This window comes from Herpailurus yagouaroundi, unplaced genomic scaffold (genome assembly GCF_014898765.1).
Source record: "Herpailurus yagouaroundi ecotype Mexico unplaced genomic scaffold, PumYag 180, whole genome shotgun sequence".
Lineage (NCBI taxonomy): Eukaryota > Metazoa > Chordata > Mammalia > Carnivora > Felidae > Herpailurus > Herpailurus yagouaroundi.
This window is the reverse complement of record NW_024412411.1, coordinates 22,529,521-22,556,765: the sequence shown is the minus strand read 5'-3', so window position 1 is coordinate 22,556,765 and position 27,245 is coordinate 22,529,521. Positions and strand designations below refer to the sequence as shown.

Below are 27,245 nucleotides of genomic sequence, written 5' to 3'. Positions count from 1 at the left end.
GTGCAGATCTAGAATACCACGAAGAAGGATAATCCCTTCCTTCAAATATTATATCCTTATTAATTTTTCTAATTGTGAAATAAATATATACATATCGTAACTGATTCCCAAAATGCAAAAGGCAGAAAGTCCTCCTTGCTTAGTCCTGCCCTATTCATCAAATGGACATGATCAAAAGTACTCGGGACAGTTACTCAGATTCTACTGTAGAGTGAGGATTACTTTCTAGAACTCATGCAAAAGGGAAACAAGGATCACTTTGGTACCATGCAAACAATGTACCTGAAGAAAATCAAAGTCATATTGCTTCCTATGCTAGGGAAGCTCAAAAATGTTAAAAACAAGCTTGGTTTTATATGATCCAGCAATTCCACTACTAGGTATTTACCCAAAGAAAATGAAAATGCTAATTTGAAAATATATATACATCCTACGTTTATTGAAGCATTCTTTGTAATAACCAAGATATGGAAGCAACCCAGTGTCCATCAATAGAAGAATGGATAAAGAAGATCTGGTGTGTGTGTATGTGTGTATACACAGACATACACACACATACACATACATACACAACGGAATATTTTTCAGCCATAAAAAAGAATGAAACATTGCCATTTGCAACAACATAGATGGATCTAGAGGATATAATGCTAAGTCAAATAAGTCAGACTGGGAAAGACAAATACCGTATGACTTCACTCATACATAGAATTTAAGAAAGAAACAAAAAACAAACAAAGAAAAAAAAAAGAAACAAACAAAAGGAAAGACACCTAAATATAAAGAACAAACTGGTGGTTGCAAGAGGGGAGGTGGGTGAGGGGATAAGTGAAAGAGATGAAGGGGAGGAAGGGTACACTTATCCAAATGAGCACCGGGTGATGTACAGAATTGTTGAATCGCTATATTGTACACCTGAAACTAATGTAACACTGTATGTTAATTACACTAGAATTAAAAAAGATAAATACAAAATTTTTTTTAAATACTCAGGCACAGGTAACAGTTAATGCAAAGGCCCTGAGGTAACAGTATACATGGTGTTACCATTTGTAAACTATTCCTGTATTAGAAGAGTTTAACCTTGAGAGCTTATTTCTTATTAATTACTAGCACCTCTGGAGTCTCTCACAAATAAAGTTAACTCACACTGGTTTTTTGGCTACTCCCTTTTAGCTCTCTAACTGGATAACATCATAGTAAAGGTTTCTACTTCTAAGCTTAACTGACTCCCTAGAATCCCCTTTCTTATTCTGGGGTGAGAGGTACCATAAGAAAGAAATTAAGATGTGAAATCAGACAGGTAAAAGTTTAAATCCTAATCCTGCCTATCAAAAAAGGCATGGGACTTAAAGCAATCTGCAAGGTTTGGTTCCCTCACTTATAAAATGGAAATAATTATAATTATACTTAAATCACACAGAAGTCAAATAGAACAGTGTGCCTCAAAATAATAATAATAGTAATAATAATAATAATAATAATTGGAGCAGCAAGAAACTTTGGTAGGTGAGGGACAGGCCTACGACCTTCAGGGTGCTGACGGTTTTCTAAGTGTACACTTACCCCAAACTCATTCAATGGTATTAGTTAAATATGCAGAGCTTTTGACATGTCAATCACGACCTCAATGAAGTGGTTCAAGATACATACATAAAAGACTGAATAATGCACGTAAAAAAAAAGAGAAGCTTGGTTTTCAGAAAATATCTGGTGGCCTCTTTTATGTCAAAGTAACAAACAGAACGCATGAGATTAAAAAAGCTATATAACTCTTATTGTGCCAAGCAATTTCCAAAGGGCACTCTACCCTCCCACTTTCCTCTATAAAACACATCACTTAGCAGGCCCACCGTCCATGGGTTAAATGAATGCTCTGGCACTCCACTAGCTGCCCACTGCCTGGATCCTTGAGCCTTGATATGCTTTGAGCATATGCCTTGAGCCTTGGATCAAGAGCCTGACTGATAGAGTATAAAGCATAAACGTTACCTGTTAGAAAGCAGAGCTCGGGTATCAGGTGGGCCACCCGAGGCTCAGTGTTGTCATTTCTCTTGGTTTTCAGCAGACTAACAAGCACTGGCTGGTTTAGGTCAGATAAAGTAATATCATATTGCTATAGAATGCAAGATTAATGAGGGAAAAATTAATATGGAAACACTGTAAAATAAGCATCGTTGCTTATAAGCCACAAGATAATCCTAAAGTGAATAGATAAACCTTTCCAATAAAGAAAAAAAATCCCTAGGAATCCCTATGATTACCCACTCATTTCTACTTCCCTCCTAGGACTCATCTTTTACTTCTCAGAGTCAGTGTTATGATTTTAATGATTATCTTTTACAACGCGATGCCCAGGCATTTTGTAGATTAAAACAGAAAAGAAGTTATTTCCTTGCCTCATCCAGAGTCAGAACAGCCTCTAGCTGGCTGTGTACACAGTTCAGTGGCCCCAGTGGAGGGGACTCAGTGCCAGCCTTTCCACTATTGATGACTGAGGCCTGCAACTCCATGTGTAACTAACTGGCTCTGAGCATCTATAGTCATTCTGAAAATATCCATACACAAATTGGGGGTGTGGGTTATATTGAATGAACCTCAGATTTCCCAAAAAAGCATGACTGTCTCCTTAATTTCCAGGACAGCCTGATGTTATAGGGAAGCAGCTTTGAAGTCTGGCAAATGTGAACCTGATCCTTGGCTCTTCTGTTTAATTGGGCTGTGACACTGGGGAAGTTACTTACCTTTCCTCATCTATGAAATGAGGTGAAGGGTAGCTCAGAGGCATCTGACATAAACCACTAGCATGGTGTCTGGTTTCTAATGAGTCCTTGGCAACTGTTCACTCCTATCCCACCCCCTTTCCCTTCCTAACCTTGAGTTTCAACATTCTCACCTTGCCAAAAGTTCATTTACCTTCCAACAGCAGAGGTTCCAATGACCACTCATTTCCAGTGTAATTTACTCAACACTAATGACAGAACAACTGGAATTATAATCTACAAAATGCCTGGGCACTATGTGATGCCGACATCAATAATCATAATTAAGGAGGCAAGAAGTGAGAGTTTCTCTATTCAGTAAGGACTCCTAGTCATTAAAACAAAACAATTCAGGAAATTGCAGTTTGAAGCGCTGACTGCAATGAATGCTATAGCTAAAAAGCTTGGCGAAGTCTTCGTAGAAGGAGAGTTTGGTACGTGACTTCGTAAGTAAACATCTCACGCTTACTACGTTCCAGGGACCACAGTGGACACAGAGATGGAAGAGGCACAATCCCTGATGCAACTACACCCTCTACAAACAAGGTATGAGAAGTACAAGGATGACATACTAAGCACCTCTACTTTTCCTCACTTAATCTTAACAACAAACCTATGAGACAGATACTAGTTCATCCCCTCCACAGACGAGGAAATATCATGAGAAGTGAAACAACCCTCCCAAGGTCCCAGAACTGGGAATCCGCACAGCCAGGATTTATCCTGTAAGACTTGGGAACTTCTGCTTATTACACCATTCAGTACTGGGTCCCTGGGGAGAAAGGTGGTGGTAGGAAAACAATACGTGGATGGTAAATCAGGGGAGGCTTCACGAAGGAAGGAGAGCCCAAAAGAGCACCTTGAAGAGAATACGGGAGTATAAAGATTCGCCGGGGCATGTTCCAGGAAGAGGGTATTGCATTTACCTGGCACGTGGCCAAGAACTGTCTCCCCTAAACTGTGTCATAAGGTAATCTTTACTTTCTCCCTTGCCCAGTTTTCTTAGCATTTGAAAATATTTTTCATGATAAAATAAAATGGAGAAATATAAAAGTCAAAATCAAGATGTCCACTTTGAGAGTTGACTACATTGTAATTTAGTGTTCCTTTTCCTGGGACAGAGAGGAAGACATTCTAGAATTGGCACAATTTCCTTCTTTTTCTCCCTAATTACAACATACATGCAGTGAACCGCAACTCATTACAAAGAAAGTGAGTGGGATTTTGCCATGATTCTCTTTTCAGAATGTCACAGGTCCTAAAAATACCTCTGTTCAAGGAAGAACAAATTTAATCATGCAGGAAAGAAACCCAAATGTTCAACAAACTTGGTGGTTAATAAACAAACACTTATGGAGCGCATCATGCACAAGATGCTCTGCTAGGCACTATTCATCACGGGTTAGCCAAATGCCATCCCTGTTCTACAAGGAAGACATTCTAGAAGCAACATGATGCGTGATACAAGTGCTCAGAGAAGAGAATCACTAGCTCTTCTGTGAATGTGACAGGAAGCAAGGTCAGAGAGGACTTTGCAAATGCGGTGACATGTGACTTGCAAGTTAAGGGTTTAGCTGGTGGTGACGGGGAAAGGTGTGGTGTGGATTTATGTGTCTAGTGGACACGAGCAAAGGCTGAGAAACATTTAGTGACAGCGAGTGGATGGGGTGACAGCAGCATGGGGTGCCTGGTGGCAATGCGGTGACAGATGAGGCTGAAAGGTGAGATGGGACCAAAGTGTGTGATGCCAGAGATGAAGAAAGGGGAGGCTGGGAAAAGAGGGGCCAGGTCTCCAGCATTTATCCAGCGTTTGCCATGTGCAGGTACTGGGCTAAAAGCTCTGTAGGCATGGCTACCTCATTCTATGCTTGCGCTACAGGCCCCATGAAGGCAGATCAATGATTCCCCTTCACAGATGACCCTCCAGGTTTAGTGATTTGCTCAAGGTCACACAGCCAGTGCCAGGAGTACCTTATTCTATAGCCTATGCTCTTAACCACCTTTCTGGGTAGCATTTCAGGAAGATGTGTTTGGTGGCAGTGAGGATAACAGGGCACAGCGAAGACAAAGCTGGGGCAAGGGCGCCATAAGGGGGTGACCCAAATCTTCCAGGTGGGGATCCGTGAGTCGTCTTGCATTCATGCAGCGGTTATAGGGCTGGGGAAGGGAGATGGGGTCCTGGGAGAATCCACAGGTAAAGAAGGCAGGACCGATGTTGGTGACAACTGAATGAGCAGGTGAGGGTAAAGAAGAGGACGGAAGCAAGAGGTTGAATTTCCAAGGAGAAACGGGAGTGTGAAAGACAACGAATTCAGAATGAATGATGTTAGTCTGAAATGCCTGCAGGACATTCATGAAAATATGGTCCGAAAATGGAAATGAGTATAATTCACGAATAAGGGCAAAAATACTGTATTTGAGAGGTCTGGAGATATGAAGAGGAGATCCTATATGAGGGAACCACGGTGAATAATCGCATTTAAGACCTGAAGGGAAAGGAAGGGGAAAGCATCAAAGGAGGCTGAAACTCAACAACAAAATCTGGGGGGAGCCATCAGGGCTGTGCCCGGGAGTCAAAGAGGAGAGCCACTCAGTCGGGTGGGAGTGGTCACTGGTGTCACGTGCCACAAAAAGCCCCTTACAATAAGTTCAGTAGCTGCATTTGACTTTAAAGGGAGCTATTTCCATAGCAGCAGACTGGATGCCAGACTACGGAGGTTTCAGGGAGGAAGAACAGAAGAGGTGCTTGGAGCCAGTGAAGATGACCTTCCAAAGAAATCAGCTAAGGAAAAAAAAATTATACATATATATTCTTGGAAGTATAGAAAGGAAGAGTTTTTGCTACGTGTTCGTTTTCTGAAATATCTGTGAGATTCTGGAGACTGAAATACGATTGTACATGAAAGAGAAGGAGCCTCTGTAAGGAACTCAGAGGGGAAGGTGGGGGTAGAGGTAACAGTGATGGTGATAATTGTGAATCACGCTCCTGGAGGCAGCGGGAGATTCCATCAACAAATGTTTGAGTATCTGCTACGTGCAAGGCAAGGCACCGCGTTCCCCTGGGTATCCAGAAATAAAGAGCCCAAAGTTCAGGAGGGAAGTCAGACCCTTCACATCCTGCCCATGATAATGTGATGGGGCTAAATGCAGGAAGGGGCCCCTGGGGAGAGTGCCATGGGGCTTGCCTGAGAGTTGACGGCTGAGCTGAGTATTGAAGGGTGTCGATGACTGGCTGGCTGCGAAGGGGAGTCCAGGAAGAGGAAGTAACATGCATGAGGATGCAAGGCGGTGGGGGTGGGTAGGAGTAACTGACTAAAGGAACCACAAACATAAGCACAGCAGAACAAAGGAAACGAAAGTGGTAACAGATGAGGCTCCAGTGGCAGGAAGTGGCCAGATCATAAAGGGGCTTTGCCCAGGAGCTTAGGACTGGCTTCTAAGGTACTACAAAGTCATGGAAATACTTTAAGCAAGGAAATGACATTATCAGATACGCTTTTAAGGGAAATTACTCAGACTACAGGAAGAAGGACAACAGGAGACAGGATCAGGTCTGAGGCAAGCCAGGGAAGGCAGGCTCGGAGGGGAAGAGACAAGTCGAAGAATTATGTCAGAAGCTGTCTCAGCCTGACAATTTGGGGGACTTGTTAGCTCTGGAAAGGAACAGAGAGACTTCTCTAAACTAAGAGGAAGAGAGACGAGAATAAAGTACAAAAGTCCAACCTGCTTATAGTAATCCACATAGGTGATCTCAGTGCCATCCTGCTTCTGAAAGGTGTGCGTGGGCTTCACCGACCAGTCAATGTCATCGATGCGGTAGGTTTTGTTATTGTATCTGGGAAATGCAAGAAATCTTCACAAATGTTTCCAAATCATACAAGCAGCTATTTCACTACAGCTTTAATTCAAAGTATTAGACTCCAGAATTTCAGAAATTACAATAATAATACAAGAATAGTCTTTTTTTTTTTTTTTTTTTTTTTTTTTTAAGGATTGGCTCTTATCTGAGAAGAGCATTCATTAACTCTTCAGGATACAGGAAGACCTCCATTCTCCAACAAAACTGGTAAGGAAGTCATTAGACCATAATCTTTGTCAATGAGAGACACTCTAACTTCAGATAAATTATTCCTGTATGTTCAAAGGGTGAAGCATTGCTCAAAGCTTTCCCATTTTCAAAGCTTTCCCATCAGCTTTTGGTATCACTCAGAGTTTTTGAGCTCCCAGATAGTTCTTCTGCTAAAAAGCACCTGAAGAAGGTTGATCAACCATGCCAGCTGGGTATCCCATGTGATCTCCCATCGAGGGCTGGCCCTCAGCCAAACTGCAAAGCAGGCTGGCTAAGATCATTCTAAAGTCTATTTCCCCCTGCAGCACTGTGTGGCCTGGAATATTCTTGCATGCTGCCCCAGCCTCAAGACAGGAACCTCCTTGTCAGCGCGGTCTCCTAGGCTCTTGGTTCTTTGCAAGGTTACTCTGGAATAGTGTGATAAGCTAATTCTTGGCAATCATGACAAGAGGATCAAGGGGTGGCCTTCTCTCCTCAGGTGGTATGGAAGACAACCAGGCCTATGGCCCTGCTATATAACCCAGAAAAAACAACTTGAAGTGTAAATTCCAAGCCAGATTAGAAAGAGGATTAACACGTCCTCTAGAAGAACTGTCTGTGGACTGAAGAAGGACATGGTAAGCTTTGTGGTTGGTACTCAGGAAGCAACCTAATCTATCCGTGTTTAACTCAGTTCAATGTGCATGCAGGGAAAATTATATGCAGATAAACCTCGGGATTTGAAAGATCTTGGTCTTAAAGCCCCTCTAATCTTACAGAGAAGAAGAGACATGGACCTGATGTTCTCTCCTGTGACGGAATAAAATGAAATAAAGGGGTTATGAGCAATGTGCTACGGGAACAGCACAGGGGAGGTAACTGAGTACTTCCAGCTGAGTGGACAGGTGATGGCTTCAGAAAAGCAGTGAGGTATGAGCAGGACTTTGTGGAAACAGAACTTTAAAAAGGCAGAATTAAGGGTGGAAAATCCAGGCAAGGGCACTGAAGCAGCAAAGTGCAGACTCTCGGGAGTGGGGAGAGGGGTGCAGCAAGAGATGCTGTAGGGCCGTGTGAGGAGTGGACGGTCCCTGAAGGCCACTCCAGGAAGTCTGAACTCTAGTCAACTGAGAATGGCCAGGTCTAAACAGGCCAGTAAACTGATCAGATCTGTGCTCAGGACAATGCCCTGTGGCTATTCCTGTTCCCAAACAGCATAAAGAATTCATTCCCTCGGGGCGCCTGGGTGGCTCAGTCAGTTAAGTGTCCGACTTCGGCTGAGGTCAAGATCTCACAGTTGGGTACAGTGTTCGGTTAATTATCCATAGTTCGTGGGTTCAAGCCAAGCCTCGTGATGGGCTCTTGTGCTGACAGCTCAGACCCCGGAGCCTGCTTTGGATTCTGTGTCTCCCTCTCTCTCTCTGCCCCTCCCCACTGCTCACACTTTGTCTCTCTCTCTCTCTCTCTCTCTCAAAAAATAAACATTAAAAAAATTAAAAAAAAAAAAAAAGAATTCATTCCCTCAGGAAGTTTTCTTAAATGCAGGCTCTTACCTTGTAAGGACAATGAGACCCAGCAGCCGTTTTTCACACGTCTGGGTAAAGCAGGACATAGTAGTTTCCTGGCGGAGATCAGTCATGAATTCCAGAACAGTCTCATTCCGGAGTATTTTATAACTCACATCAGCAGTAAATAGGAGCCTGCTCTCAAACTGTGACACAGAAATAGCAAACCCAGGCCAAAGGGACAACCTTCAAATAGATAGATAGATAGATAGCTAGATAGATAAATTTGAAATGCCCTATCATAAAACAATAAACATTTTTAGTGATGATTTGATTTTACATTCCAATTTTCCTAATTTTATAGAACACTCTTTCTTCAGTCTGATTTCTTCCAGTTGCTGACTAGAATCTTTAGTTATTTCTAGCTGGGGAGTGTCTTTAAGCATATATTTATGATAAATGCATCCCAGAGAACAGCATCCCCCCTCCTTGGCACTACCGACATTTGGGACTGGATCATTCTGTGTCAGGAGCCGTCCAGAGCCCCGCAGGATGTTTGGCAATATCCCCTGACCTCTACCCACCAGAAGGCAGGCATAGCCTCCACACCGTGACGACCGAAAATACTTCCGGACGTTGCCAAATGACCCCTGGGGGACAAACCTGCCCTTGGTTGGGAGCCACAGCTGTAGGATTACTACATTTATGGAGTTGTGCGTCCCAGCGCAAAAACTTCAAGGTTCAGAAAAGCACGCAGACTCAACGGTGAAGACAGTGTACAGATTTCACGAGAGCAAGAAATAATCTAAATGACATCACATGCAAACACACAAAGGGACACCACAGCAGAGGCTACAACTCCTTTCTACATTCATGGATATCATGGATTGAAGTCTTGGAAAAGAAAAATTTATGGAAAAGACATGAAAGAACAGGCAAATATGTTTTTTTTTAATTGTTTCAGTTTACTTTGCGGACTTGATTCACAGCCAGCCTTTAGGACAAGCGTGTGCGCTGGGCACCCACTCCAGCCCAGCACAACACTGGACCTACAAGAATTTCTAATCCAGGTTGCGAGATAAGTGAGAGCACCAACACGGTGCTTGCCATGGACGACTGTCACACTGAACTAACATATGGAAACCCCGCCATGTTCTCCCTACCTGCCAGCAGGCTAAACACTGTGCCCCTCGTTTTCTTTTATGCACTCCTTCCTTTGTTTACCCATCTGTCTTTGGGTTACCCACTGCCTCTCTGTCTTTAGCTTGACCACATATTTGGGAGAGCTGACAACCCGTTGCAGACATAGCCGACCACCTTCCCGAAAGCAACCACTCCCCAGTTCAGAGTGAAAAGTCTTCCCCGTTTAGCTGACTGGTTCGTCTGACCTCTGCTGACCCAACATCAACCAAACTTCCTGTCAGCAAGAAAGCAGAGTATCAATGTGTGGTATAACATAATATAGCTTATTCTGCTTTCATTACTACTTGTCATGCACAAAAAACTCAGTTTCTGAATTCCTTCCACGACTTATGATAATGATCTAGCACACTAATATAAGAAAACAGGCTGCTAGCTTCACACTGACATTCACCATTCTATAAAAAAAACCTTGAAAATTAAAAAAATCCATTACTTTTCATAATACACAGTCTCTCAGAGGAGGCATAATGGCATAACATCGCATAATATTGCATCGTAAATTATGTTCTTCACGTTACCACAATTTCAGAGTAACAGAAAATATAAATAAACCTACTTGTGTTGGGGAATTTCCACTGGTTCAGAAGGCTTATAGAAGTTCCGTCCTATTTGGTACATGGCCAACTTTTTAAAGATCCTGCAAGTATATATATTTTTAAATATTTGGTAAACATCAGTTAATAACAGTATAATTCTAAGTTTGTACCCATGCTGAACATCCCGATAAAAGTATGTAGAAAGTATAGAACTCTCATTCTTCTAGCGCTGGAAGGTTTGGATGCTAAATATAAGCACGCATGTGTATATGAGAACTATCACTTCCTCATATTTGAGAATGGTATCACTGAAATTGCTTTTGTCCTCCGCGCTTAACTGCAATGATAAATACGTGGTCACCAATAGGACTGTGGTTGTCACATACTGGTTAGCATGGATGGAGCGAGGCAAGCCATGTTTGAAGGCTCTTCTGATGTCTTCTCTGATTTGAGGTGGGGAAGCGGCTTCTCGTGAGGCTACTCAAGCTCCCCACATGGCATGGCTGCCTCTTCAGCAACTGACATCCTGGTCACCTGTGGACCTGGACACATCACTGATCTGAGGCTGCCCACCGCATGAGGGAAGTATACACATTTCAGGTCAGAAAACATGGGTTATAACTCCATGATTTTGGCTGCCATATGACACTGAGCCTCAGCCTGCATATCTGACCATACTGAACACAAGACCTAAGGCTGCTCAGCAAGATGTCTGACTAGAATTAGGAAATAATACATCTGGGGGTGGGGTGGATTCCTTTACGTGCCCAACCCAACAACCAAACTCCTCCGTCCTCCTCCTGTCCAGAGGCCATTATTGAGCAAAGGGCTGGTGTCGAAGGTTTCTGGACATATCATCTTGCTGGTCCACACCAGCAGTGTGGAAAATTGTGGTTCACAAGCCTTTGTGTTGCCGTGTGTCATCTAGAAAGTGTACTCAAAATACGGATTTTTCAGGCCCCATTCTTAATGTTCTGTTTACTAGGTCCAGGGAGGGTCGAGGAAATCTGCATTTTATGGAGTTTCACCCCCCATCCCCGATAACACTGAAGCAAGTAACCCTTGCATGAATTTCAAGGACACTGAGTGGTGTAATCACACCCTTCCTTCTGCCGCAGGGTTTCATGGGGGGAAGGGCAGGGGGCTGAGGGTGGGGCGAGAGCAGAAAGCAGCTGGTAACAAGTAACAGAGAATATTTAAGCCTGGGGTGGAGGGTGAGAGAGGGTAAGGAAAAGGCAACCCTCCCCCACCCACAGCTGCTATCTCTGAGACATCACAACCCTTAAGCTCTTTGTCCCCACTCAAGGAGCACTGGATGACAAGATGGGAGCCAGTGAGAGGCTGTGAGGGACTGCGGGCATAGTACTGCACGCGTACGTGAAAGTCCACGGGGAAGTGCCCCACGGACGACACTGCTGCTCACAGGTGGCCCGCGAGATGGCTGACAGCCGTCACACCCTGGCTCCGTGATGAAAGGTGTCTCTAGCCTCAATTAAATGAACACGTGGGGTGCCTCACTTTTTGAAGATGATATTGAAGACCTGGATGCACACGGAGGAACTTGCCGGCAGCTCCCTTGTCAGAGTGATAGTCATCTTCACAGTCCCGCCTCTGTGAGTTTCACTTGACAACTCCGTGACCTGGGAAAAGACGCACTTAATAGGCACTCCAGATTGTCCCCGGGTGTGAAAAATTAGATATGATACAGCCATCACAATTTAATATGCATTAACAAAACAAAACTGCAGGTGTTAGTAATGTAATAATCTAATCACATTACACTTGGAGGATTTTTCTATCTTGCTAATCCTAGAAAAGCAACACATTTCTCTCCTCTTAATGGAAGATCTTAATGGAGAATCAAAATCAGGCTTAGGGTACAGAGACTTGATCCAAAGAGAAATCCAGAGCAAGGTTTCTTCATCTTATTTGGTGGGGGGAGCAGAGGCAACTTGGGGGGGCCGGTCACAAATCACTTCAAGAGTCTGATTAAAGTTGCAGGCATTGTCCCAAGAAAACTTTACATACCTGTATGCCACAATGATACACCTATTTTCAGGGTGTTCACAGACACCCAGAAGCCTATATGTGGACCGTCCTGCCCATTCTGGGTTTGTGGATTCCAAAAGACAGTCTCTCAACTGTTTTTCATAAAACAGAAGAACAGAGAAGAATAGAGGAAGAAACACAAGGAGAGGAGATTTGCAAGAGTGGAAGTAAATGTGAGGAGAAAGGGGAGTAATCAGTAGACATGAAAACAGATAGAGAATCTGATTTTATTACTTTTTGAAACATCTAGAGAAATTCGTATGCTTCTCATTATTTGGAACAATCTTCTAACAAAAGAATGAATGCATGAAAATTTCTATACCAGCTCCCCAAGAAATGTAAAACTTTTTAGACCAGATAGGACTTGGTACAGGGTTTTGGAATAAAAGAATGATCAAATCAGTCAATAAAAATCAATGACCAAGGATCTTTCAGAAGGGTAAGGAATCAGAAGAGGTCAGCTCATTAACAGGTATTTATGTATTTTATCCCTACTTCCTATAGTTAAAGTGTAATTTCAATCACTTTCAGGTCCAACCAGAAATATAGGGCAGGAATGGTTTACTGTATGGAAACAAAGAGAAACAGGTCCCTTCCCAGGGCATGAAATGATTTCTTCCTCAAATAAAATTGAGAGAAATCAGAAGGGGGTGGATGCAGGAAGAGCTCATCAACATCCGAGAGAAGTCTAGCAGGCATGATGCTCTCAAACTGCCGTAGGGACTTCAGGACAAAGGCTTCAGACAACCAAGGATATTGGCTGAGGGGCTGGTGTGGGGGTGACAGCAGTGGTCCCCACTCAGACTTCCATCTGGGATCTGCATTCCTAACAGCCCTCCAAGCAAACTCATCAATGCTGCCTATACCCTCCCTACCAAATGCCAACTCCTTGGCTCCTGTGTCTGTTAACGTCCATCCCCACACATCCAGTGCCAGGGCTGCTGGTGCCAGAGTGGGCTTTCATTTGTCAATCCACCAGCTAATCGGCTTGCAAGTCTTAGCACTTCTACACTGACAATACCTTTATCTAGTTTAGCTGTTCCAGTTATTTTCCACAGGGCTTAAGAGCACATGACTGGGAACTGAACAAACCTTGGTCCTCGGCCTCTTACAGCCTGTGATATACAGCAAGCTACTATAGTTCCTTAAGACCTTTTCCCATCTCTAAAATGGGAGGAAGTCTCACCGAAGTCACAGGTTGTGAAAATCACATGAGATAATTCACTGATCTTATCCTTATCCTTATCCATGCACTCAGGAAGGTTAAATAAATGGCAGCACTTTGTACCTTTCTTCAAGCCCCTCTGACACCCTGCCCAGAGTTTTCCAGGGGCACTTTATCAATCTTCCCCCTTTCTCCTGCCAACCATTCAATGGGATATGATGAGAGCAACTGCAATGTAACACAGCTCTCAGGGAAACCCTCTCTCAAAGGCTTCAGTGGTCCATGGAGGGCAGTCCCTAGCCCTCACCGGGACATTTAAGATTCTCCCTACGTTAGAGGCACAACTTCCATTCCTTCCTGGCTAAACCTGAATGATCAGAAGTTTCTAAAACATGCCCCTCCCCTTCTATCATTGTGCCTTTGCTCCTTCCTGTCCTTCTGTCTCGGAATTCCCTCTAACCGCCTTCATCCCCTGCATTGATCCAAATCCTAGGAGCCAGTATTGCTTCCCTTCAAGTATCCTGCTGGGAACGATCTTTCATCAACCTCTCTATAAAGACCTTGGACAAGATTCTTAACCTTTCTGAGACTCCAGGAGTGATGAGAGGATTAAACGAGATCACACATATAAAGAGCCTGGCAGAGCAGGCACTCAATAATGTCACCTTGTCCTGTATTCATTTATAAATAACCTTGTGCTGTATTTAGTTGGAAATGACCTTAGCACTAAGTTGAAGTGTTTTGACAAGAACCTTGTTCTATCTGTCCCGGTTTCCTGGTTTCCTCTATGATGGCAGTCACACACCAGGCCCCTTCGAAGTGCGGAATGAATGCACAAGAATGGCAAATAGATGTGACTAGTGACAGCCATCCAGGTCATGGCCACAGATACACAAATGGGGTCTGCAAGACAGCGGAAGGCCAGGGAGCAACAGAACAGGACTTCTAGAACTGCACTGTGTGGGAGTACAATGAATGATTAGTGGAAGGGGCTCTTTGAACAAAAATGAGCACCCTGCAAAGATGGATGGGAGTGCCGGACAAGCCTGAGACAAATGAAGACCAGAATACAAAGGTGAACATAGTAACATGTTTGTTGGGACACTATTTCTTTTTACTATTTCTAGTTCACTGTCACTGGGTAGCAGGTCATATGTCGATAAGGTACAAGACAACACTCTTTTGTCTAAATCCCGTATCACCTGTGTCTGGGAAATAAAATCGATAGGCCTGGCTTGTCTCACTAGGTGTTTACTCAGCTGCCTCTTCATTAGATTCCACCCCCAACAATAAGGTACAAACCACATGCTCATTTTGAATGGGAAACAAGTAATATTAACTTATTCCGAGCATCTGTAGAGTAAAATTTCTCCATTTTGGTTACAATTGAAGTAAGCTGGACTACTCGAGGTGGGTATATAATACTAACAAATCTAATTTACTGTTACTACAGATGTATGTACAAGAACAAGATGATTTTTAATTATAACAATACACCTGAAATATATATCGTTCAAGTATGAGAGGCGCCGCATATTAGCGTGCTATCAACATCTGGTCATAGAACAAAATATTAAATCAGTAAGGACTTAGGATGAATTCAAGTGTTTCTAAATTTACACATCTGCATTTTCCAAGCCACCAAATTTAAACCTATGGTACAACTTTCAAATTCCATATCCAGAGAAAATAATCACTCAAGTAGCTCCTATAAATGTTAGGCTCTTGTAAAAAGATATAGCCCCCAAAGTGCTCATTAATGCATTTGTTCAGGTACCTGGGGGGCTCCATCAGTTACGCGACCGACTCTTGATTTTGGCACAAGTCACAATCCCAGAATTGTAGGATCAAGCCCTGTGTCAGGCTCCACACTTAGCATGGAGCCTGCTTAAGAGTCTCTCTCTCTCTCCCTCTTTACCTCTCCCCTACTGTGTGTATGCGCTCTCACTCTCTTAAAAATGAAAAGAATGCATTTCTTTTTTTTTTTCAACGTTTTTTATTTATTTTTGGGACAGAGAGAGACAGAGCATGAACGGGGGAGGGGCAGAGAGAGAGGGAGACACAGAATCGGAAACAGGCTCCAGGATCTGAGCCATCAGCCCAGAGCCTGATGTGGGGTTTGAACTCACGGACTGCGAGATCGTGACCTGGCTGAAGTCAGACGCTTAACCGACTGCGCCACCCAGGCGTCCCGAAAAGAATGCATTTCTTGAGGACATGCACAGAGATTTATGTGGAGTCCAGAAATTTAAATTTATGCCTTGGTATTATCCTGTCCAAAATGTTGAACTAAAAGACTAAGCTTTCTCAGGAATAGAAGCATAAAGTTTTAATCCAATGCTCCATTTTAATTTTTTATAAAAAAAACTGGTTCTTTTTGGTTTGTATCTTGTCTACTTGGGGAAAAGTTTAAAAAGGATGCCTATTTCAAGGACACGTTGCCTTTAAAAAAAAAGTAGTAGTTCAAAAGTCAGTGTTTGTATTACAGCTCTTATTTTTTTTAAATGCCAGGTCGTCAGCTTCTTAATTAAGAAATCAATTACTGATGAGGTTTGTTTCCATTGTAGTGATTTTAATACTGCCTCCGAACAAAGCATATGATAAAAACGTCAATAACAATATATTTTAGGAGTGAAAATGTTGAAGGTATAAAAACATGGATAAAAGAATATGAATCATGCAATTGCCATTTTCAATGATCACACCATTAAAACAAATCCTTAAAACTGGTACCAATAACTCATTTCATATGATAAAAGACATGACAGTTTTTGAATCAGAAACGGATATAAAGTTATTTGGACTCACAGATACAAGTGTGTAGGAGCAAAAAATGTAGAGTAAATTTAAAGCTCTGAAGCCATCCATAGGTTATACGGTGTTTCTTAAAGTCTTATCTATTTGGGGAAAAATTTAAAAAGGATGCCTATTTCAAGGACACTTTGCCTTAAAAAAAAAAAGTAGTAGTTAAAAAATCAGTGTTTGTATTACAGCTCTTATTTTTTTTAATGCCAGATCATCAGCTTCTTAATTAAGAAATCAATTACTGATGAGGTCTTAATTAGGAAATCTTTTTGCTCTCAGGCATGGGAACAGGAAAGAGGAAAGGAGAGAGTGAAACACTCATTCCAACTGTTAAGACAATCAGCTAACCTCTTAAATATACATGGATGAGTGTAAGTATACGCATGTGTGTGCAAGTATAAACATTAACCACACTGTACCTTTTCTTCCAGTTTCTGTGTCAGAAAAAGGATGACACCATCAAATGCTTTTGCTCTGTTAGAAAGTTCCCTATGATTATAAAGCAAAGCAATTCTCAGCCTTCTAGACTCTAAATCCGGAACATATGTCACATGATACTGGTATAGTTGCCAGTCCTGGGGCAAATCTAAATTAAAGAGGTTTGTGACCAGCTTCACAGGCACTCCACTGGAACCTGAAGAAGACAAATAAAAAACATTTTTTTAAACCAAAATAAAATCACACCATGCTAATAATGATCGCATCATTTAACAATTTGATTTGCTCCTGCATAGTTGTTGCTCGTGTCAGTGACACAAGACAAGCTCTAACAACCTATAGCCTGGTAACCTTATAGAGTCCTACAAACACACATTTAGGAATTTAAAAGGGATCATGTGTAAAGCAGACCTCATAAGTACATAGGAGAAGACACGGACATTCTTCTCCTTGGGAAAAGAGAAGCGTCAGAATTCAACTACCCCAGGACTCCTTCCAAAACTTGCCTTCCAGCTCTGCGTCTGAAATTCAAACTGGCTCAGGTAATATTTTCAGATGCTGCTCTGAAATTATGCTGCTCTTGGATTATAAAGAAATGTCCGGTTCTTCCGTGAACACAGCTCCCAGCCCCTCGGAAATCCAGATAATCAAAAGTTAACCCCCATGCTTGTGAAAATTCTGGGAACAGTTCAATCAGTGGTTACACCACTCTACAAGTCCCAGGGAAGAGACTGAGGGGCAGGACAGGGGAGAGAAAAAGAAATCACACATCTTTTATGTGTAAAAAACAGACAAGGCCTCTGGGTTTCTGTTTTCTGCACACAGGGAGGCCACGTGTGCTTCCAGAAACTACATCCCTTACAGAAGTTTTGATTCACTTCTTCAAAACCTAGAGGACAAATTCAGAGCTGGCTTCAATATAGCTGTTCTGTGCTCAAGATGGCATGAATTCCCTCTAGGACAGAATCTAGGAGGGCACAAATGCGGAGTTACTTCCAACTTCTCCTTATAGGGAATCATCCAGTGTTCATGTTACAAAAAAAAAAAAAAAATTATACCAAATGGGCACTATTTTGCTTTCTTTCATGGAGGAAGTGGAAACATGAGCCCCCAAGGTGGTAAGAAAGAAAAAACATCATGTATGCCTATTTCCTCAGCTTCTACATACGGTAGATATCTGTTAGGAGCAAGGAATTAACTAATTGTGCTCTTTTAATTAAAGAAAAGCTTTCTTTTCTTTTCCTGTATCCTGGTAAATGGCAACATAGTTTAGCTGCTCATATTCGTGGACAAAGAGGAGTCATCCTAGAATATCAGAGCTGGCAAGACGCTTGGAAATCATCTATACCAGTGTTTGCAAACTGTAATCATGACCCATTAGTGCTGAAGTTATGGAAATATATGAGATGACCAATTATGTTTTACGAAATGACAGGAATGCAACAGAGTGGACCAGAGTAAGGGCAAGCATTGTCTCATGAGACTTAGTTTCAATTTTTTTGTGTTAGCGTGTGTATGTTAGACATACATTATAATATAGATAACAATATATCTATCCCTTAATTTTTTTTTGCATGGTTTTAAGGAGTTTGAAGAAAACTGATCTGCCTCAGGGAGTCTCTCTTACCTTTTGGGACAGTAACACAAAGCCTCTCAACAATCTAATGAAGACAACAGACCTACTTTCCTCAAAATGCATGTGCGCACAACTCTGGGTGCAATTTCAAGGGTGAGTCTGGAAACTGGGTTAGGAATTCCAAAAATAGGCTAGATCTTTCTTTTCACGGCTTAAGTCCAGGGAGGTTATTATTTCCCATCTAGGAAAAGTGCTGGAAAAGAGACAGCGCATCTCTTTTAACCCCTATCCCAGGTGGAAGTAGAAAATCTTTTGAACAAGTGAAATGTTTCGGGGAAATATTACTATTTCTACTAACAAAGGAGAGAATTGAGGCTAAAACAATTAGTGTCTCGATAATGCCTTGAACATAACAGATGTTCAATAAGTATCTTTTAAGTCACTACATAAACTTGTTTACTTTAGATCTGGAAATTCAAATTCCTTAAGCAAGCTTTGGTAACAAAGTAAGTACCGTGTAGAGAGGGTACCTGTTTTGCAATCTCTCACATGGGCCAATTTCTCTCTGGTACAGACATCCAGATCCGTGAAGTCCCGTCTGCTTGTCCCGCTTCTTTGGATGAAAGGACATCTTGCATCACCAGGAGATACACCATCTAAAATATGAAGAGAATGCCATAATGTCTCCTATTTCTCTCCAGTGATATTGTTTACAACTACTGTATCAAAAGTGCGTTGATAACCAAAGCTCAGATTTTTGTGGCTTTAATTAAAACTGGCCCACACTGCTGAAAACAATCATGACTATACAGGAGTCATCAGCCTAAAAACTGACAATTGTAAAGGAAGCATGGTACGTTTTGCTAGAAATAACAAAGTGATGAGTTAATTCTACCTTACAACATTTTGGTCTAGTCTGCTCCTCCTCTTGGCTATGGAGAAAAAGCTCTATCCCCTAGGCCCCTCTCCACACTCACTTATGGAGGGTAGCTCTCCCTCCCTCAACTCCTGTGTAACAAACACCCTTAAGAGTCACAGACTAAGACTGTCTACACCAACCTCTTCCCAGACTGGAGCTGAATCTCTCACTCTGAAATGCCCAGAACACTGCCATCAGTTTTTATTCTAGATCATTCCCTTGGAAATGAAAGCCAGCATTTCCACTTGGGGCATGTTATTTACTCGTAGGTTCTGGAAAGTATGAAAGTCAAATCTGTTTCCAAATGAACATTTTCTGTTTAAACAGGTACGAAGAGATGCTGGTTTTTTGGATACAACATTGGTACTTCAAAGACAATATGAAAATAGAAAAATATAGAATATCGTCACAAAGTAAGTGTAGTAGTATTACTAGGAAGTAATAGTATCACCAATCTCCAGGGCTCTGAGTTGACTACTGTCTTTTGACAAAGTCACTGCAACTGCCCCCAATGACACCATCACTTGCTCAAGACCGCTGTTCATCCCCTTCTCAGTGGAGTCTGAGTCTCCCAGGAAAATCACAAAACTTATTTAATTTAAAAAGGTGTTTATAAAAATTATTCTTGCTATATTATCCATATCTTTCACTGCTCTTGGTTTCAAAAGGTGTTGGGTAGTTTCTAAAAAAATCAATCTACCATAAGGTGGTAGTTTCCAGGGGCTAGAGGGAGGGGGAAATGGGGAGTTATTCCTTATGAGTGTAGGGTTTCAGTTTTGTAAGGTTAAAAAATAAAAAGTCACTCAGAGTTGGCGCTGGTGATGTGATTCACAGCAATGTGAATGTCCTTGATGCCAATGGAGTCATACAATTAAAAATGGTTAAGATGGTACATTTTACATTGTGTATATTTTGCCACAATTTTTATAAATAAATAAATAAATAAATAAATAAATAAATAAATATCCCTCTCCAGCACTTGCTAGTCGCAAGTGATGGGCAGCAGGCGTGCAAAGAAATTCCCAAGAGAAGCTGGACTAGCCTCTGAATGGTGGCAGGAGTGCTGGACCTGAGGTGCAGCCTCTCAGAACAGGTCTTCTGAGGGACCAGGTCACTTCTGTGAGCTCAGATCACAGACGGTCCTTCAGTAGAGTTGGAAAAACCCTGGTGGAGAACAAGAGAGCCAGGCACATGATGGTGGACAGACTGCTGATTCACAGAGTCTGGGAGCACCTCAGTGCTTCGAGCTTACATGGTTGTTAGCAATCAATCAATCACTTCATAGTCAGAGCAAGGGAGAAGGCTAACAGGTTTTGGCAGTGGTCGAATGGGGTGAATTGGGTGGCCCAAAATTCATATGTTGAAGATCTAACCCCTAATATCTCAGAATGTGACTGTATTTGGAGACGGAGTCTTTGATGAGGTAATTAAGCTAAAATGATGTCATTAGCATGAGCCCTAATCCAATATGACTGGTGTCCTCATAAGAAGAGATCAAGACACAGACAAATACAGAGGGAAGACCATGTGAAGACACAGGGAGAAGACAGCCATCTACAAGCCAAGGAGAGAGGCCTCAGAAGAAACCAAGTCCGTGGACGCCGTGGGTTTGGACTTCCAGCCTTCAGAATTATGAGATGACACTCTTCTACTGTTCAAACTACCCAGTCTGTGGTACTTTGTCACGGCGGCCCTCGCAAACCAGCGTAGGGGCACGCCACCCCACACTGTGATAGCGGCCACTTGCAGTAGCATGTTGACAAGACCCTGAGGCCAAATCTGGGTTTGCAGTGAAGAGAGCTGCCATCAAATGGTGATGTCTACCATGGGTGGGGAAAAAAGAAGAAAGCCGTGGCCGTAGGTAAGCCAGGTTTCTTCCATCCCCGCAGGGTGGTGGCAGGGGCATCCATATATCATAAAGAATTTTTTTTTAATTTTTTTTAATGTGTATTTATTCCCGAAGGAGAGAGAGAGAGACAGCGTGAGTGGAGGAGGGGCAGAGAGAGAGAGAGACAGACAGACAGAGCGTGAGTGGGGGAGGGACAGAGAGAGAGACACACACACACACAGAATCCGAAGCAGGTTCCAGGCTCTGAGCCATCAGCACAGAGCCCGACACGGGGCTCAAACTCACAAACTGCGAGATCATGACCTGAGCCGAAGTTGGACGCTCAACCAACTGAGCCACCCAGGCGCCCCTCATAAAGAATTTTTAAAAAATGTTTTTTAATTATTCAGTGAACGGAAAAGATCAGAAAACTGGATTCCTGGTGCCTGTGGACGCCCAACTACCAAGCAGTCTCAGGAAATTCAGCAGCAGACTGTGTTTGGGGAGTCCCAAAGAAACCTAACACACAAACACGGGATCCTCCAAGAAAAGGTAAATGGGATGTTTGAGAAGTGAGCCTGCTGCTGTAACGCTGAGTGGTCACTCCTGTTCCCTTCAGATGGAGAGGAGCCGGATGGGACAGACGGGGTTGCACTTACGTGTCTGGGAAATCCTGCTTGTTCCCGCAAAGTCACCAGTAGAGGATGCTTCACTGGCACTAATATCAACAGATGTAGGCTAAAATAGGAGGAAAAAAACCACCTTGGTTACATTTAAGATGTTAAATCATAAACCCAAAGGTTAACACAAAATAAGAACTGTATCATGTTTTAAGTCATCAGATTACCATGAGCCAATGCTAACAGGGAAAACGCTTGAGAGATGCTAAGAGACTGCCCATTCTAGAAAAAAAGGACAAGGACAAGCTATAGTTTTCCCCATTTATCAGACCTTAATCTTGACTGTGAGCCAGACGCTGCTGTCACACCCTGGAGGTGTAGAGAGGCAGCTGTGACTCTCCTGCCCGGGGAAATTCATCACACGGAAGGTGGTACCCACGAACACACACAGCTCCTGCCTTCACAGCCTCCACACGTGGGGCCTCCAGTATGAACACGTTAGTAGCAAGAAAATAAACTGGGCCCAGGCGACCTGGCTCACTAGCTCGGGTGAGGACTCTCCTGAATAAATGGGTCCCAAATTAGTTCATAAAACAGACGGAGAGAACCCTTAATATTTTCTCTTCTCGCAGTAACTATTTCTTGTTGTTCAAGACGAAAAGTATCTTGGACTGCCAAAAAAAAAAAAAAATGCATGAAGTCAAGAGAAAGCAATGCCATGAAAGTAAAGGCACAATGACCACAGACTACCCACTTTTGAGTACTTGTGGTACACGAGACTGCTCGAAGGACTGACAAGGAGTAAGTCACATTGCTCAAAAGTTGCTGATTTGCCAGCCAATTTAACCTCGCTGCCTTGTGTGTCGAGAAATAGCAATCGAACCTAAACCACATCTGTGCTTGAAATTACTCATTTTTATGCATGAATTGGGGAGACAAATCATATCAGGCTATATGCCCTATAAGAGTACTATCGAAGGTGCAGGAATTTTTTACCAGGAGACTTAGAACCGAGTCAAGTAATTAAGCAACGCTCAGAAAGTAGGAAAGACTGACACACCGGCCTCCAGCTCCCAGTACCCTTCGCTAAGCAAAATATCTCCATGAATATCTTCCTCGGATGAGACCCCCCCCCCCACCCCCGCAGAAGGGAAAAATGCGAGAAAGCCCGGGAAGGCTCAAAGCGGAAAGGGAAGATACGCCACGCCTTAGCAGACAGGGAGAGGTCAGCGCAGAAGGACGCGTTGTCCACGAAGAAGGCAGAAGAGGCGAGAGCGAGACGGCGTCGGCCACGCGTTCTACACACCGACGGCGCGTCCGCGGGGCTGGGGCTGCGGGCCCTGCCTCGTGCCTTCACGCGGGCGCGACCACTCATGTTCGCCACCAAGAGCACAGCGACTTCAAAGGCAGCGAGGTCTCAGTCAGGAGATTCGTCCCACGGCGGCCAGAGGGCGAGGCTGTGACGCCGGGGGCGGGGGGGGGGGGCACCGGGGGGAGAGACGCAACGCAGGCGCGCGTGGGTGGAGGGGCGTGCACCGCCCACCGGGATCCCGTGGCCCATGGCCCGTGGCTGGGGTGGGGGGAGGGGGAGGCCCGGACTTCCGTTTGCTCTCCACCACCCCCCTCAAATTTGGCATCGTCCACCCGTCTGGGTTTTGCCCGTCTTGCGTGCGTAAGGTTGCATCGAACTTCTGGTCTCCTTTCGTCCTCTCTGCTCACTAGTGTGCGTTAACACCTAGGTGTGACAGCCACAGCGTTTTCCATTCCGTGAGTTGTCCGTTTACCTCTGCTGCCATTTTTTGTTTCATCTGTTGCCCTTTTTTGAAAATCGGGTTTCTCGTGTTTTTCTTTGCGATCCGGAAGAAATTTTATTTATTTATTTATTTTTTTAACATTGCAAATAACTACCCCCGATCTATTCCGTGTTAATTTGAACTAGGAAGCCCTTCATCTAACCCAGATCCTTGATTTTGATGGAGTCAAAGCTCCACGGTTTGTGCTTTGGGAGTCTTTCCAAAGGAAAAGTTTCCCTGCCCTAAGTTTGCAAGGACATTATATGATATTTTCTTTTCTTGACTTTATAGAGTGTACTGTTCACATTAAAAATCGTGTATCATTGTATAGTTCATATATACATATACATATATATGTTTATATATATTCATATATATGTTCATATATATATGTTTATATATATTCATATATATGTTCATATATATTCATATATATGTTCATATATATATACATACATATATATATATACATATATATATATATATATGTATATATATATAGAATACTTTACCCTCTCAGGAAAGGATAGTTAGGAACTCTGGTAACTGTTAACACATGGAAAGGGCCACTGGTAAGAACAGTGAACAGAAGAACAGTGATGACTGAGCCATTGAAATCAAATTAGCACCTTCACAGGTAAGGGAAAGGGCAGGAAATTGACTTCACAAGCCCCTATAGCGTGAGACTCTTTAAACCGTGTGGTGGTTTTTCAGTATATCTACAAATTCTCTGATTCTCTTCCTCTCCGAAGGCTGAGTACAATTCCCTCCCTTGAAGCACGGGCTTCTCTTAGTGACTCTCTTCTATGTGAGAACGTGGCAGAGGTGATGCTACGTGACTTCTGTGAGTAGGTCACAGAAGACACTATAGCTTCCTCCTTAATGTCTCTCTTAAATCACTTGTTCTGGGGAATATCAGCGGCCATATCAAGAGGACATTCAAGCAACCTCAAAACAAGATTTATGTGGTGAGAGACTGAGGCCTCCAACCAGCCACGACTTGCCAGAAGGAAAGAGTCTTATCAAACTTCTCATCAGAAACCAAGCAAGCTAGAAGACAAAGGAGTCCCATTTCTAAAGTGTCCAAAGGAAAAAAAAAAAAAAAAGAGTAAACCTAGAATTCTAAAGCCAGAAAATATATCTTCAAAAGGAGGGTGAAATTAAGGCTTTCTCAGAGAAACAAAAACGGAGAATTCAAAGCCAGCAAATCTGTACTCTAAGAAATATAAAAAGGAAGTCTTTAAGTAGAAGAAATATGAGACTGTACAGAAAATTGAATCTATATAGAGAAATGCAGAGTCTAGCAATAAATAAATGTAAAATAAAGTGCGTATTTTTGCATTTTTATTTTCTAAGATAGCAATCCTAAGCAAAAATAGTAGCAATGTGTTGTTGCATATATGTATTGTTTTATATAGCATACATAAAAATAAAATGCATGCCAACAATAGCCAAGAAATGGGAGGAATTGGGAATACACTATTATAAGGTAAGGTAACACTATGCAGCAGGAACCACTATAACGGGATTTAATGGTGGAATCTAGTTATTGATATATTAGTAAGCCTTATGGCAATCAATAAAAAATTATAAGAACAGTTATAAATAAATAATAAGTCAATTATGGAGATAAAATAGAATCATAAAAAATGCTCCATTAACTCGAGAAAGCAAAAAAAAACAAAAAACAAAAAAAAAAGATGGAACAAATCGAAAACACCTAGCCAGAGGGTAGATTTTGATCCAAACATATCAATAATCATACTAAATATAAATGGCCTGGGGCGCCTGGGTGGCGCAGTCGGTTAAGCTTCCAACTTCAGCCAGGTCACGATCTCGCAGTCCGTGAGTTCGAGCCCCGCGTCGGGCTCTGGGCTGATGGCTCAGAGCCTGGAGCCTGTTTCCGATTCTGTGTCTCCCTCTCTCTCTGCCCCTTCCCCGTTCATGCTCTGTCTCTCTCTGTCCCAAAAATAAATAAACGTTGAAAAAAAATATATATATATATATAAATGGCCTAAATGTGACAATTAAAATGTCTATAAAAAGAACCTGATTTAAATATTGCATGTAGATAGGCTAAAAAAAATGGAAAATGGTACACCATGTAAACCCTAACTGAAAGAAAAATGGAGTAACTGTACTACGGTCTGTTGGGGTGAATCGAGCCCCCACATTTGTACATTGAAATCCTAGCCCTAAGTACCTTAGAATGTGATCTGATTTAAGGAGCAGGTCTTTTTTTTTTTTTTTTCCAATGTTTATTTATTTTTGGGACAGAGAGAGACAGAGCATGAACGGGGGAGGGGCAGAGAGAGAGGGAGACACAGAATCGGAAACAGGCTCCAGGCTCTGAGCCATCAGCCCAGAGCCTGACGTGGGGCTCAAACTCACGGACCACGAGATCGTGACCTGGCTGAAGCCAGACGCTTAACCGACTGTGCCACCCAGGCGCCCCAAGGAACAGGTCTTTACGGAGGTAATCATGTTAAAGTCATTACCGTAGGCCTGACTACCGTATGACTGGTGTCCTTGTAAAAAGGGAAAATGTACACAGAGATACATAAAGAGAAAGATGATGTGGAGAGACACAGGGAGAACCTGGGTCTACAAGCCAACGAGAGATCCTGGAGCAGATCCTTTCCTCGTGGCCTTCAGAAGGAACTCACACCTTGACTTTGGACTTCTATCCTCTAGAGCTGTGGCACAGCCTTGGCAAACTTAGCAAACTTATACCATCAGACGGAGTAGACTTCAAAACAAGAAATATTATCAGGGATAAAAAAGGGAAAACTTAAAATGACATTATAGGACACTCAACAGCAGCAGAATATATGTTCTTTTCAAGTGCATCTGGAATATTAACCAAGAGAAACTGGATGCTGGGCTAGAAAACAAACTTTAAAGGATTGTTAAAAATAGAGATCATACAAAGTATATTCTGTGACCAGTGTAAGATTCAACTAGAAAACAAATGGAGTTACTTCCAGAAGACATCCAAATATTTAGAAACTTTATAACATACTGGTAAATAATCTATGGGTCAAGAAGGAAGTTTCAAAGAAATTTTTTTTTTAATTAGGACCAATTAAAACATATGAAAAATTGGGGGATGCAGCTAAAGGAGTGCTTCAACAAAAATTTGTAGCATTAAACACTTTTTTTTAACAGTAATCTAACAACTTCCATCTTAAGAATCTAGAAAAAGAACAAAGTACACTCAATGCAAGAAGAAAGGAAATAATGAGGACGAAAGCAGAAATAGACACAACACGAAAACAAGAAATGGATATTTGTCAAATTTTAAACGCAAGTCAGTGGAGAAAGGATAATTTTTTTCACCAAACGGTGCTGAAACAATTCGCCATCTGCAAGAAAAGGAAAATTTACCTATCCCTCACATTTTATACAAAAATTCATTCAAAATGCATATAGATTTAAATGTAAAATGCAAAACTAGGAATGTTCTAGAAATTAGATATAGAAGAAAATATTTATGACCTTTGATTAGGCAGAGTTCTTATATACACCATAGAAAGCACAGTCTATCTAAGAACAAAATGATAAATTGGGCTTTACCAAAAGTGTACCCTTGTTCTGTGTAAGATGCTGTAAGGACGATGAAAAGGCCACAAAGAAAATGGGAGGAAATATTTGCCAAGCACATTTTTATAAGGACTTTTCCCCAGGATATATATAAAATTCTCAAAATTGAAAATTAAGAAAAACACAATTTTAAAAATGGGCGAAAGACTTGAACAGACACTTCACCAAAGCAGTAAAAGCAGCACCAAAAAAAGCAGCACGTGGGTGGCTCGGTGAGTTAAGTGTCCAACTCTTGGTCATGACCTTACAATCATGACCTTGCGATTTGTGGGATCAAGTCCCACATCAGGATCTGCACTAATAGTGTGGAGCCTGCTTGGAATTCTCTCTCTCTCTCTCTCTCTCTCTCTCTCTCTCTCTCTCTCTCTCTCTCTCTCTCTCTCTCTCTCTCTCTCTCT

The 27,245-nt window shown here is 42.4% G+C and overlaps 1 protein-coding gene across 2 annotated transcripts in view; it reads right to left on the bottom strand.

Moving 5' to 3' along the window:
* PIWIL4 (piwi like RNA-mediated gene silencing 4) overlaps positions 1-22,894 on the bottom strand; it is a 45,707-nt gene extending 22,813 nt beyond the window's left edge. The window contains exons 1-9 of one of the 2 annotated variants that reach the window (XM_040489650.1): positions 22,758-22,894; positions 21,491-21,569; positions 18,615-18,740; positions 16,490-16,704; positions 11,570-11,691; positions 10,072-10,152; positions 8,361-8,558; positions 6,486-6,597; positions 1,993-2,116 (exon numbers count right to left, since the gene is read on the bottom strand). In XM_040489650.1, the coding sequence (XP_040345584.1) occupies positions 1,993-2,116; positions 6,486-6,597; positions 8,361-8,558; positions 10,072-10,152; positions 11,570-11,691; positions 16,490-16,704; positions 18,615-18,740; positions 21,491-21,569; positions 22,758-22,826 (1,126 nt within the window). In that variant the 5' untranslated portion in view covers positions 22,827-22,894. The remainder of the gene's footprint in view (positions 1-1,992; positions 2,117-6,485; positions 6,598-8,360; positions 8,559-10,071; positions 10,153-11,569; positions 11,692-16,489; positions 16,705-18,614; positions 18,741-21,490; positions 21,570-22,757) is intronic. The other variant, XM_040489649.1, reaches the window with a different exon arrangement.
* Between the last annotated feature and the right edge of the window lie 4,351 nt (positions 22,895-27,245).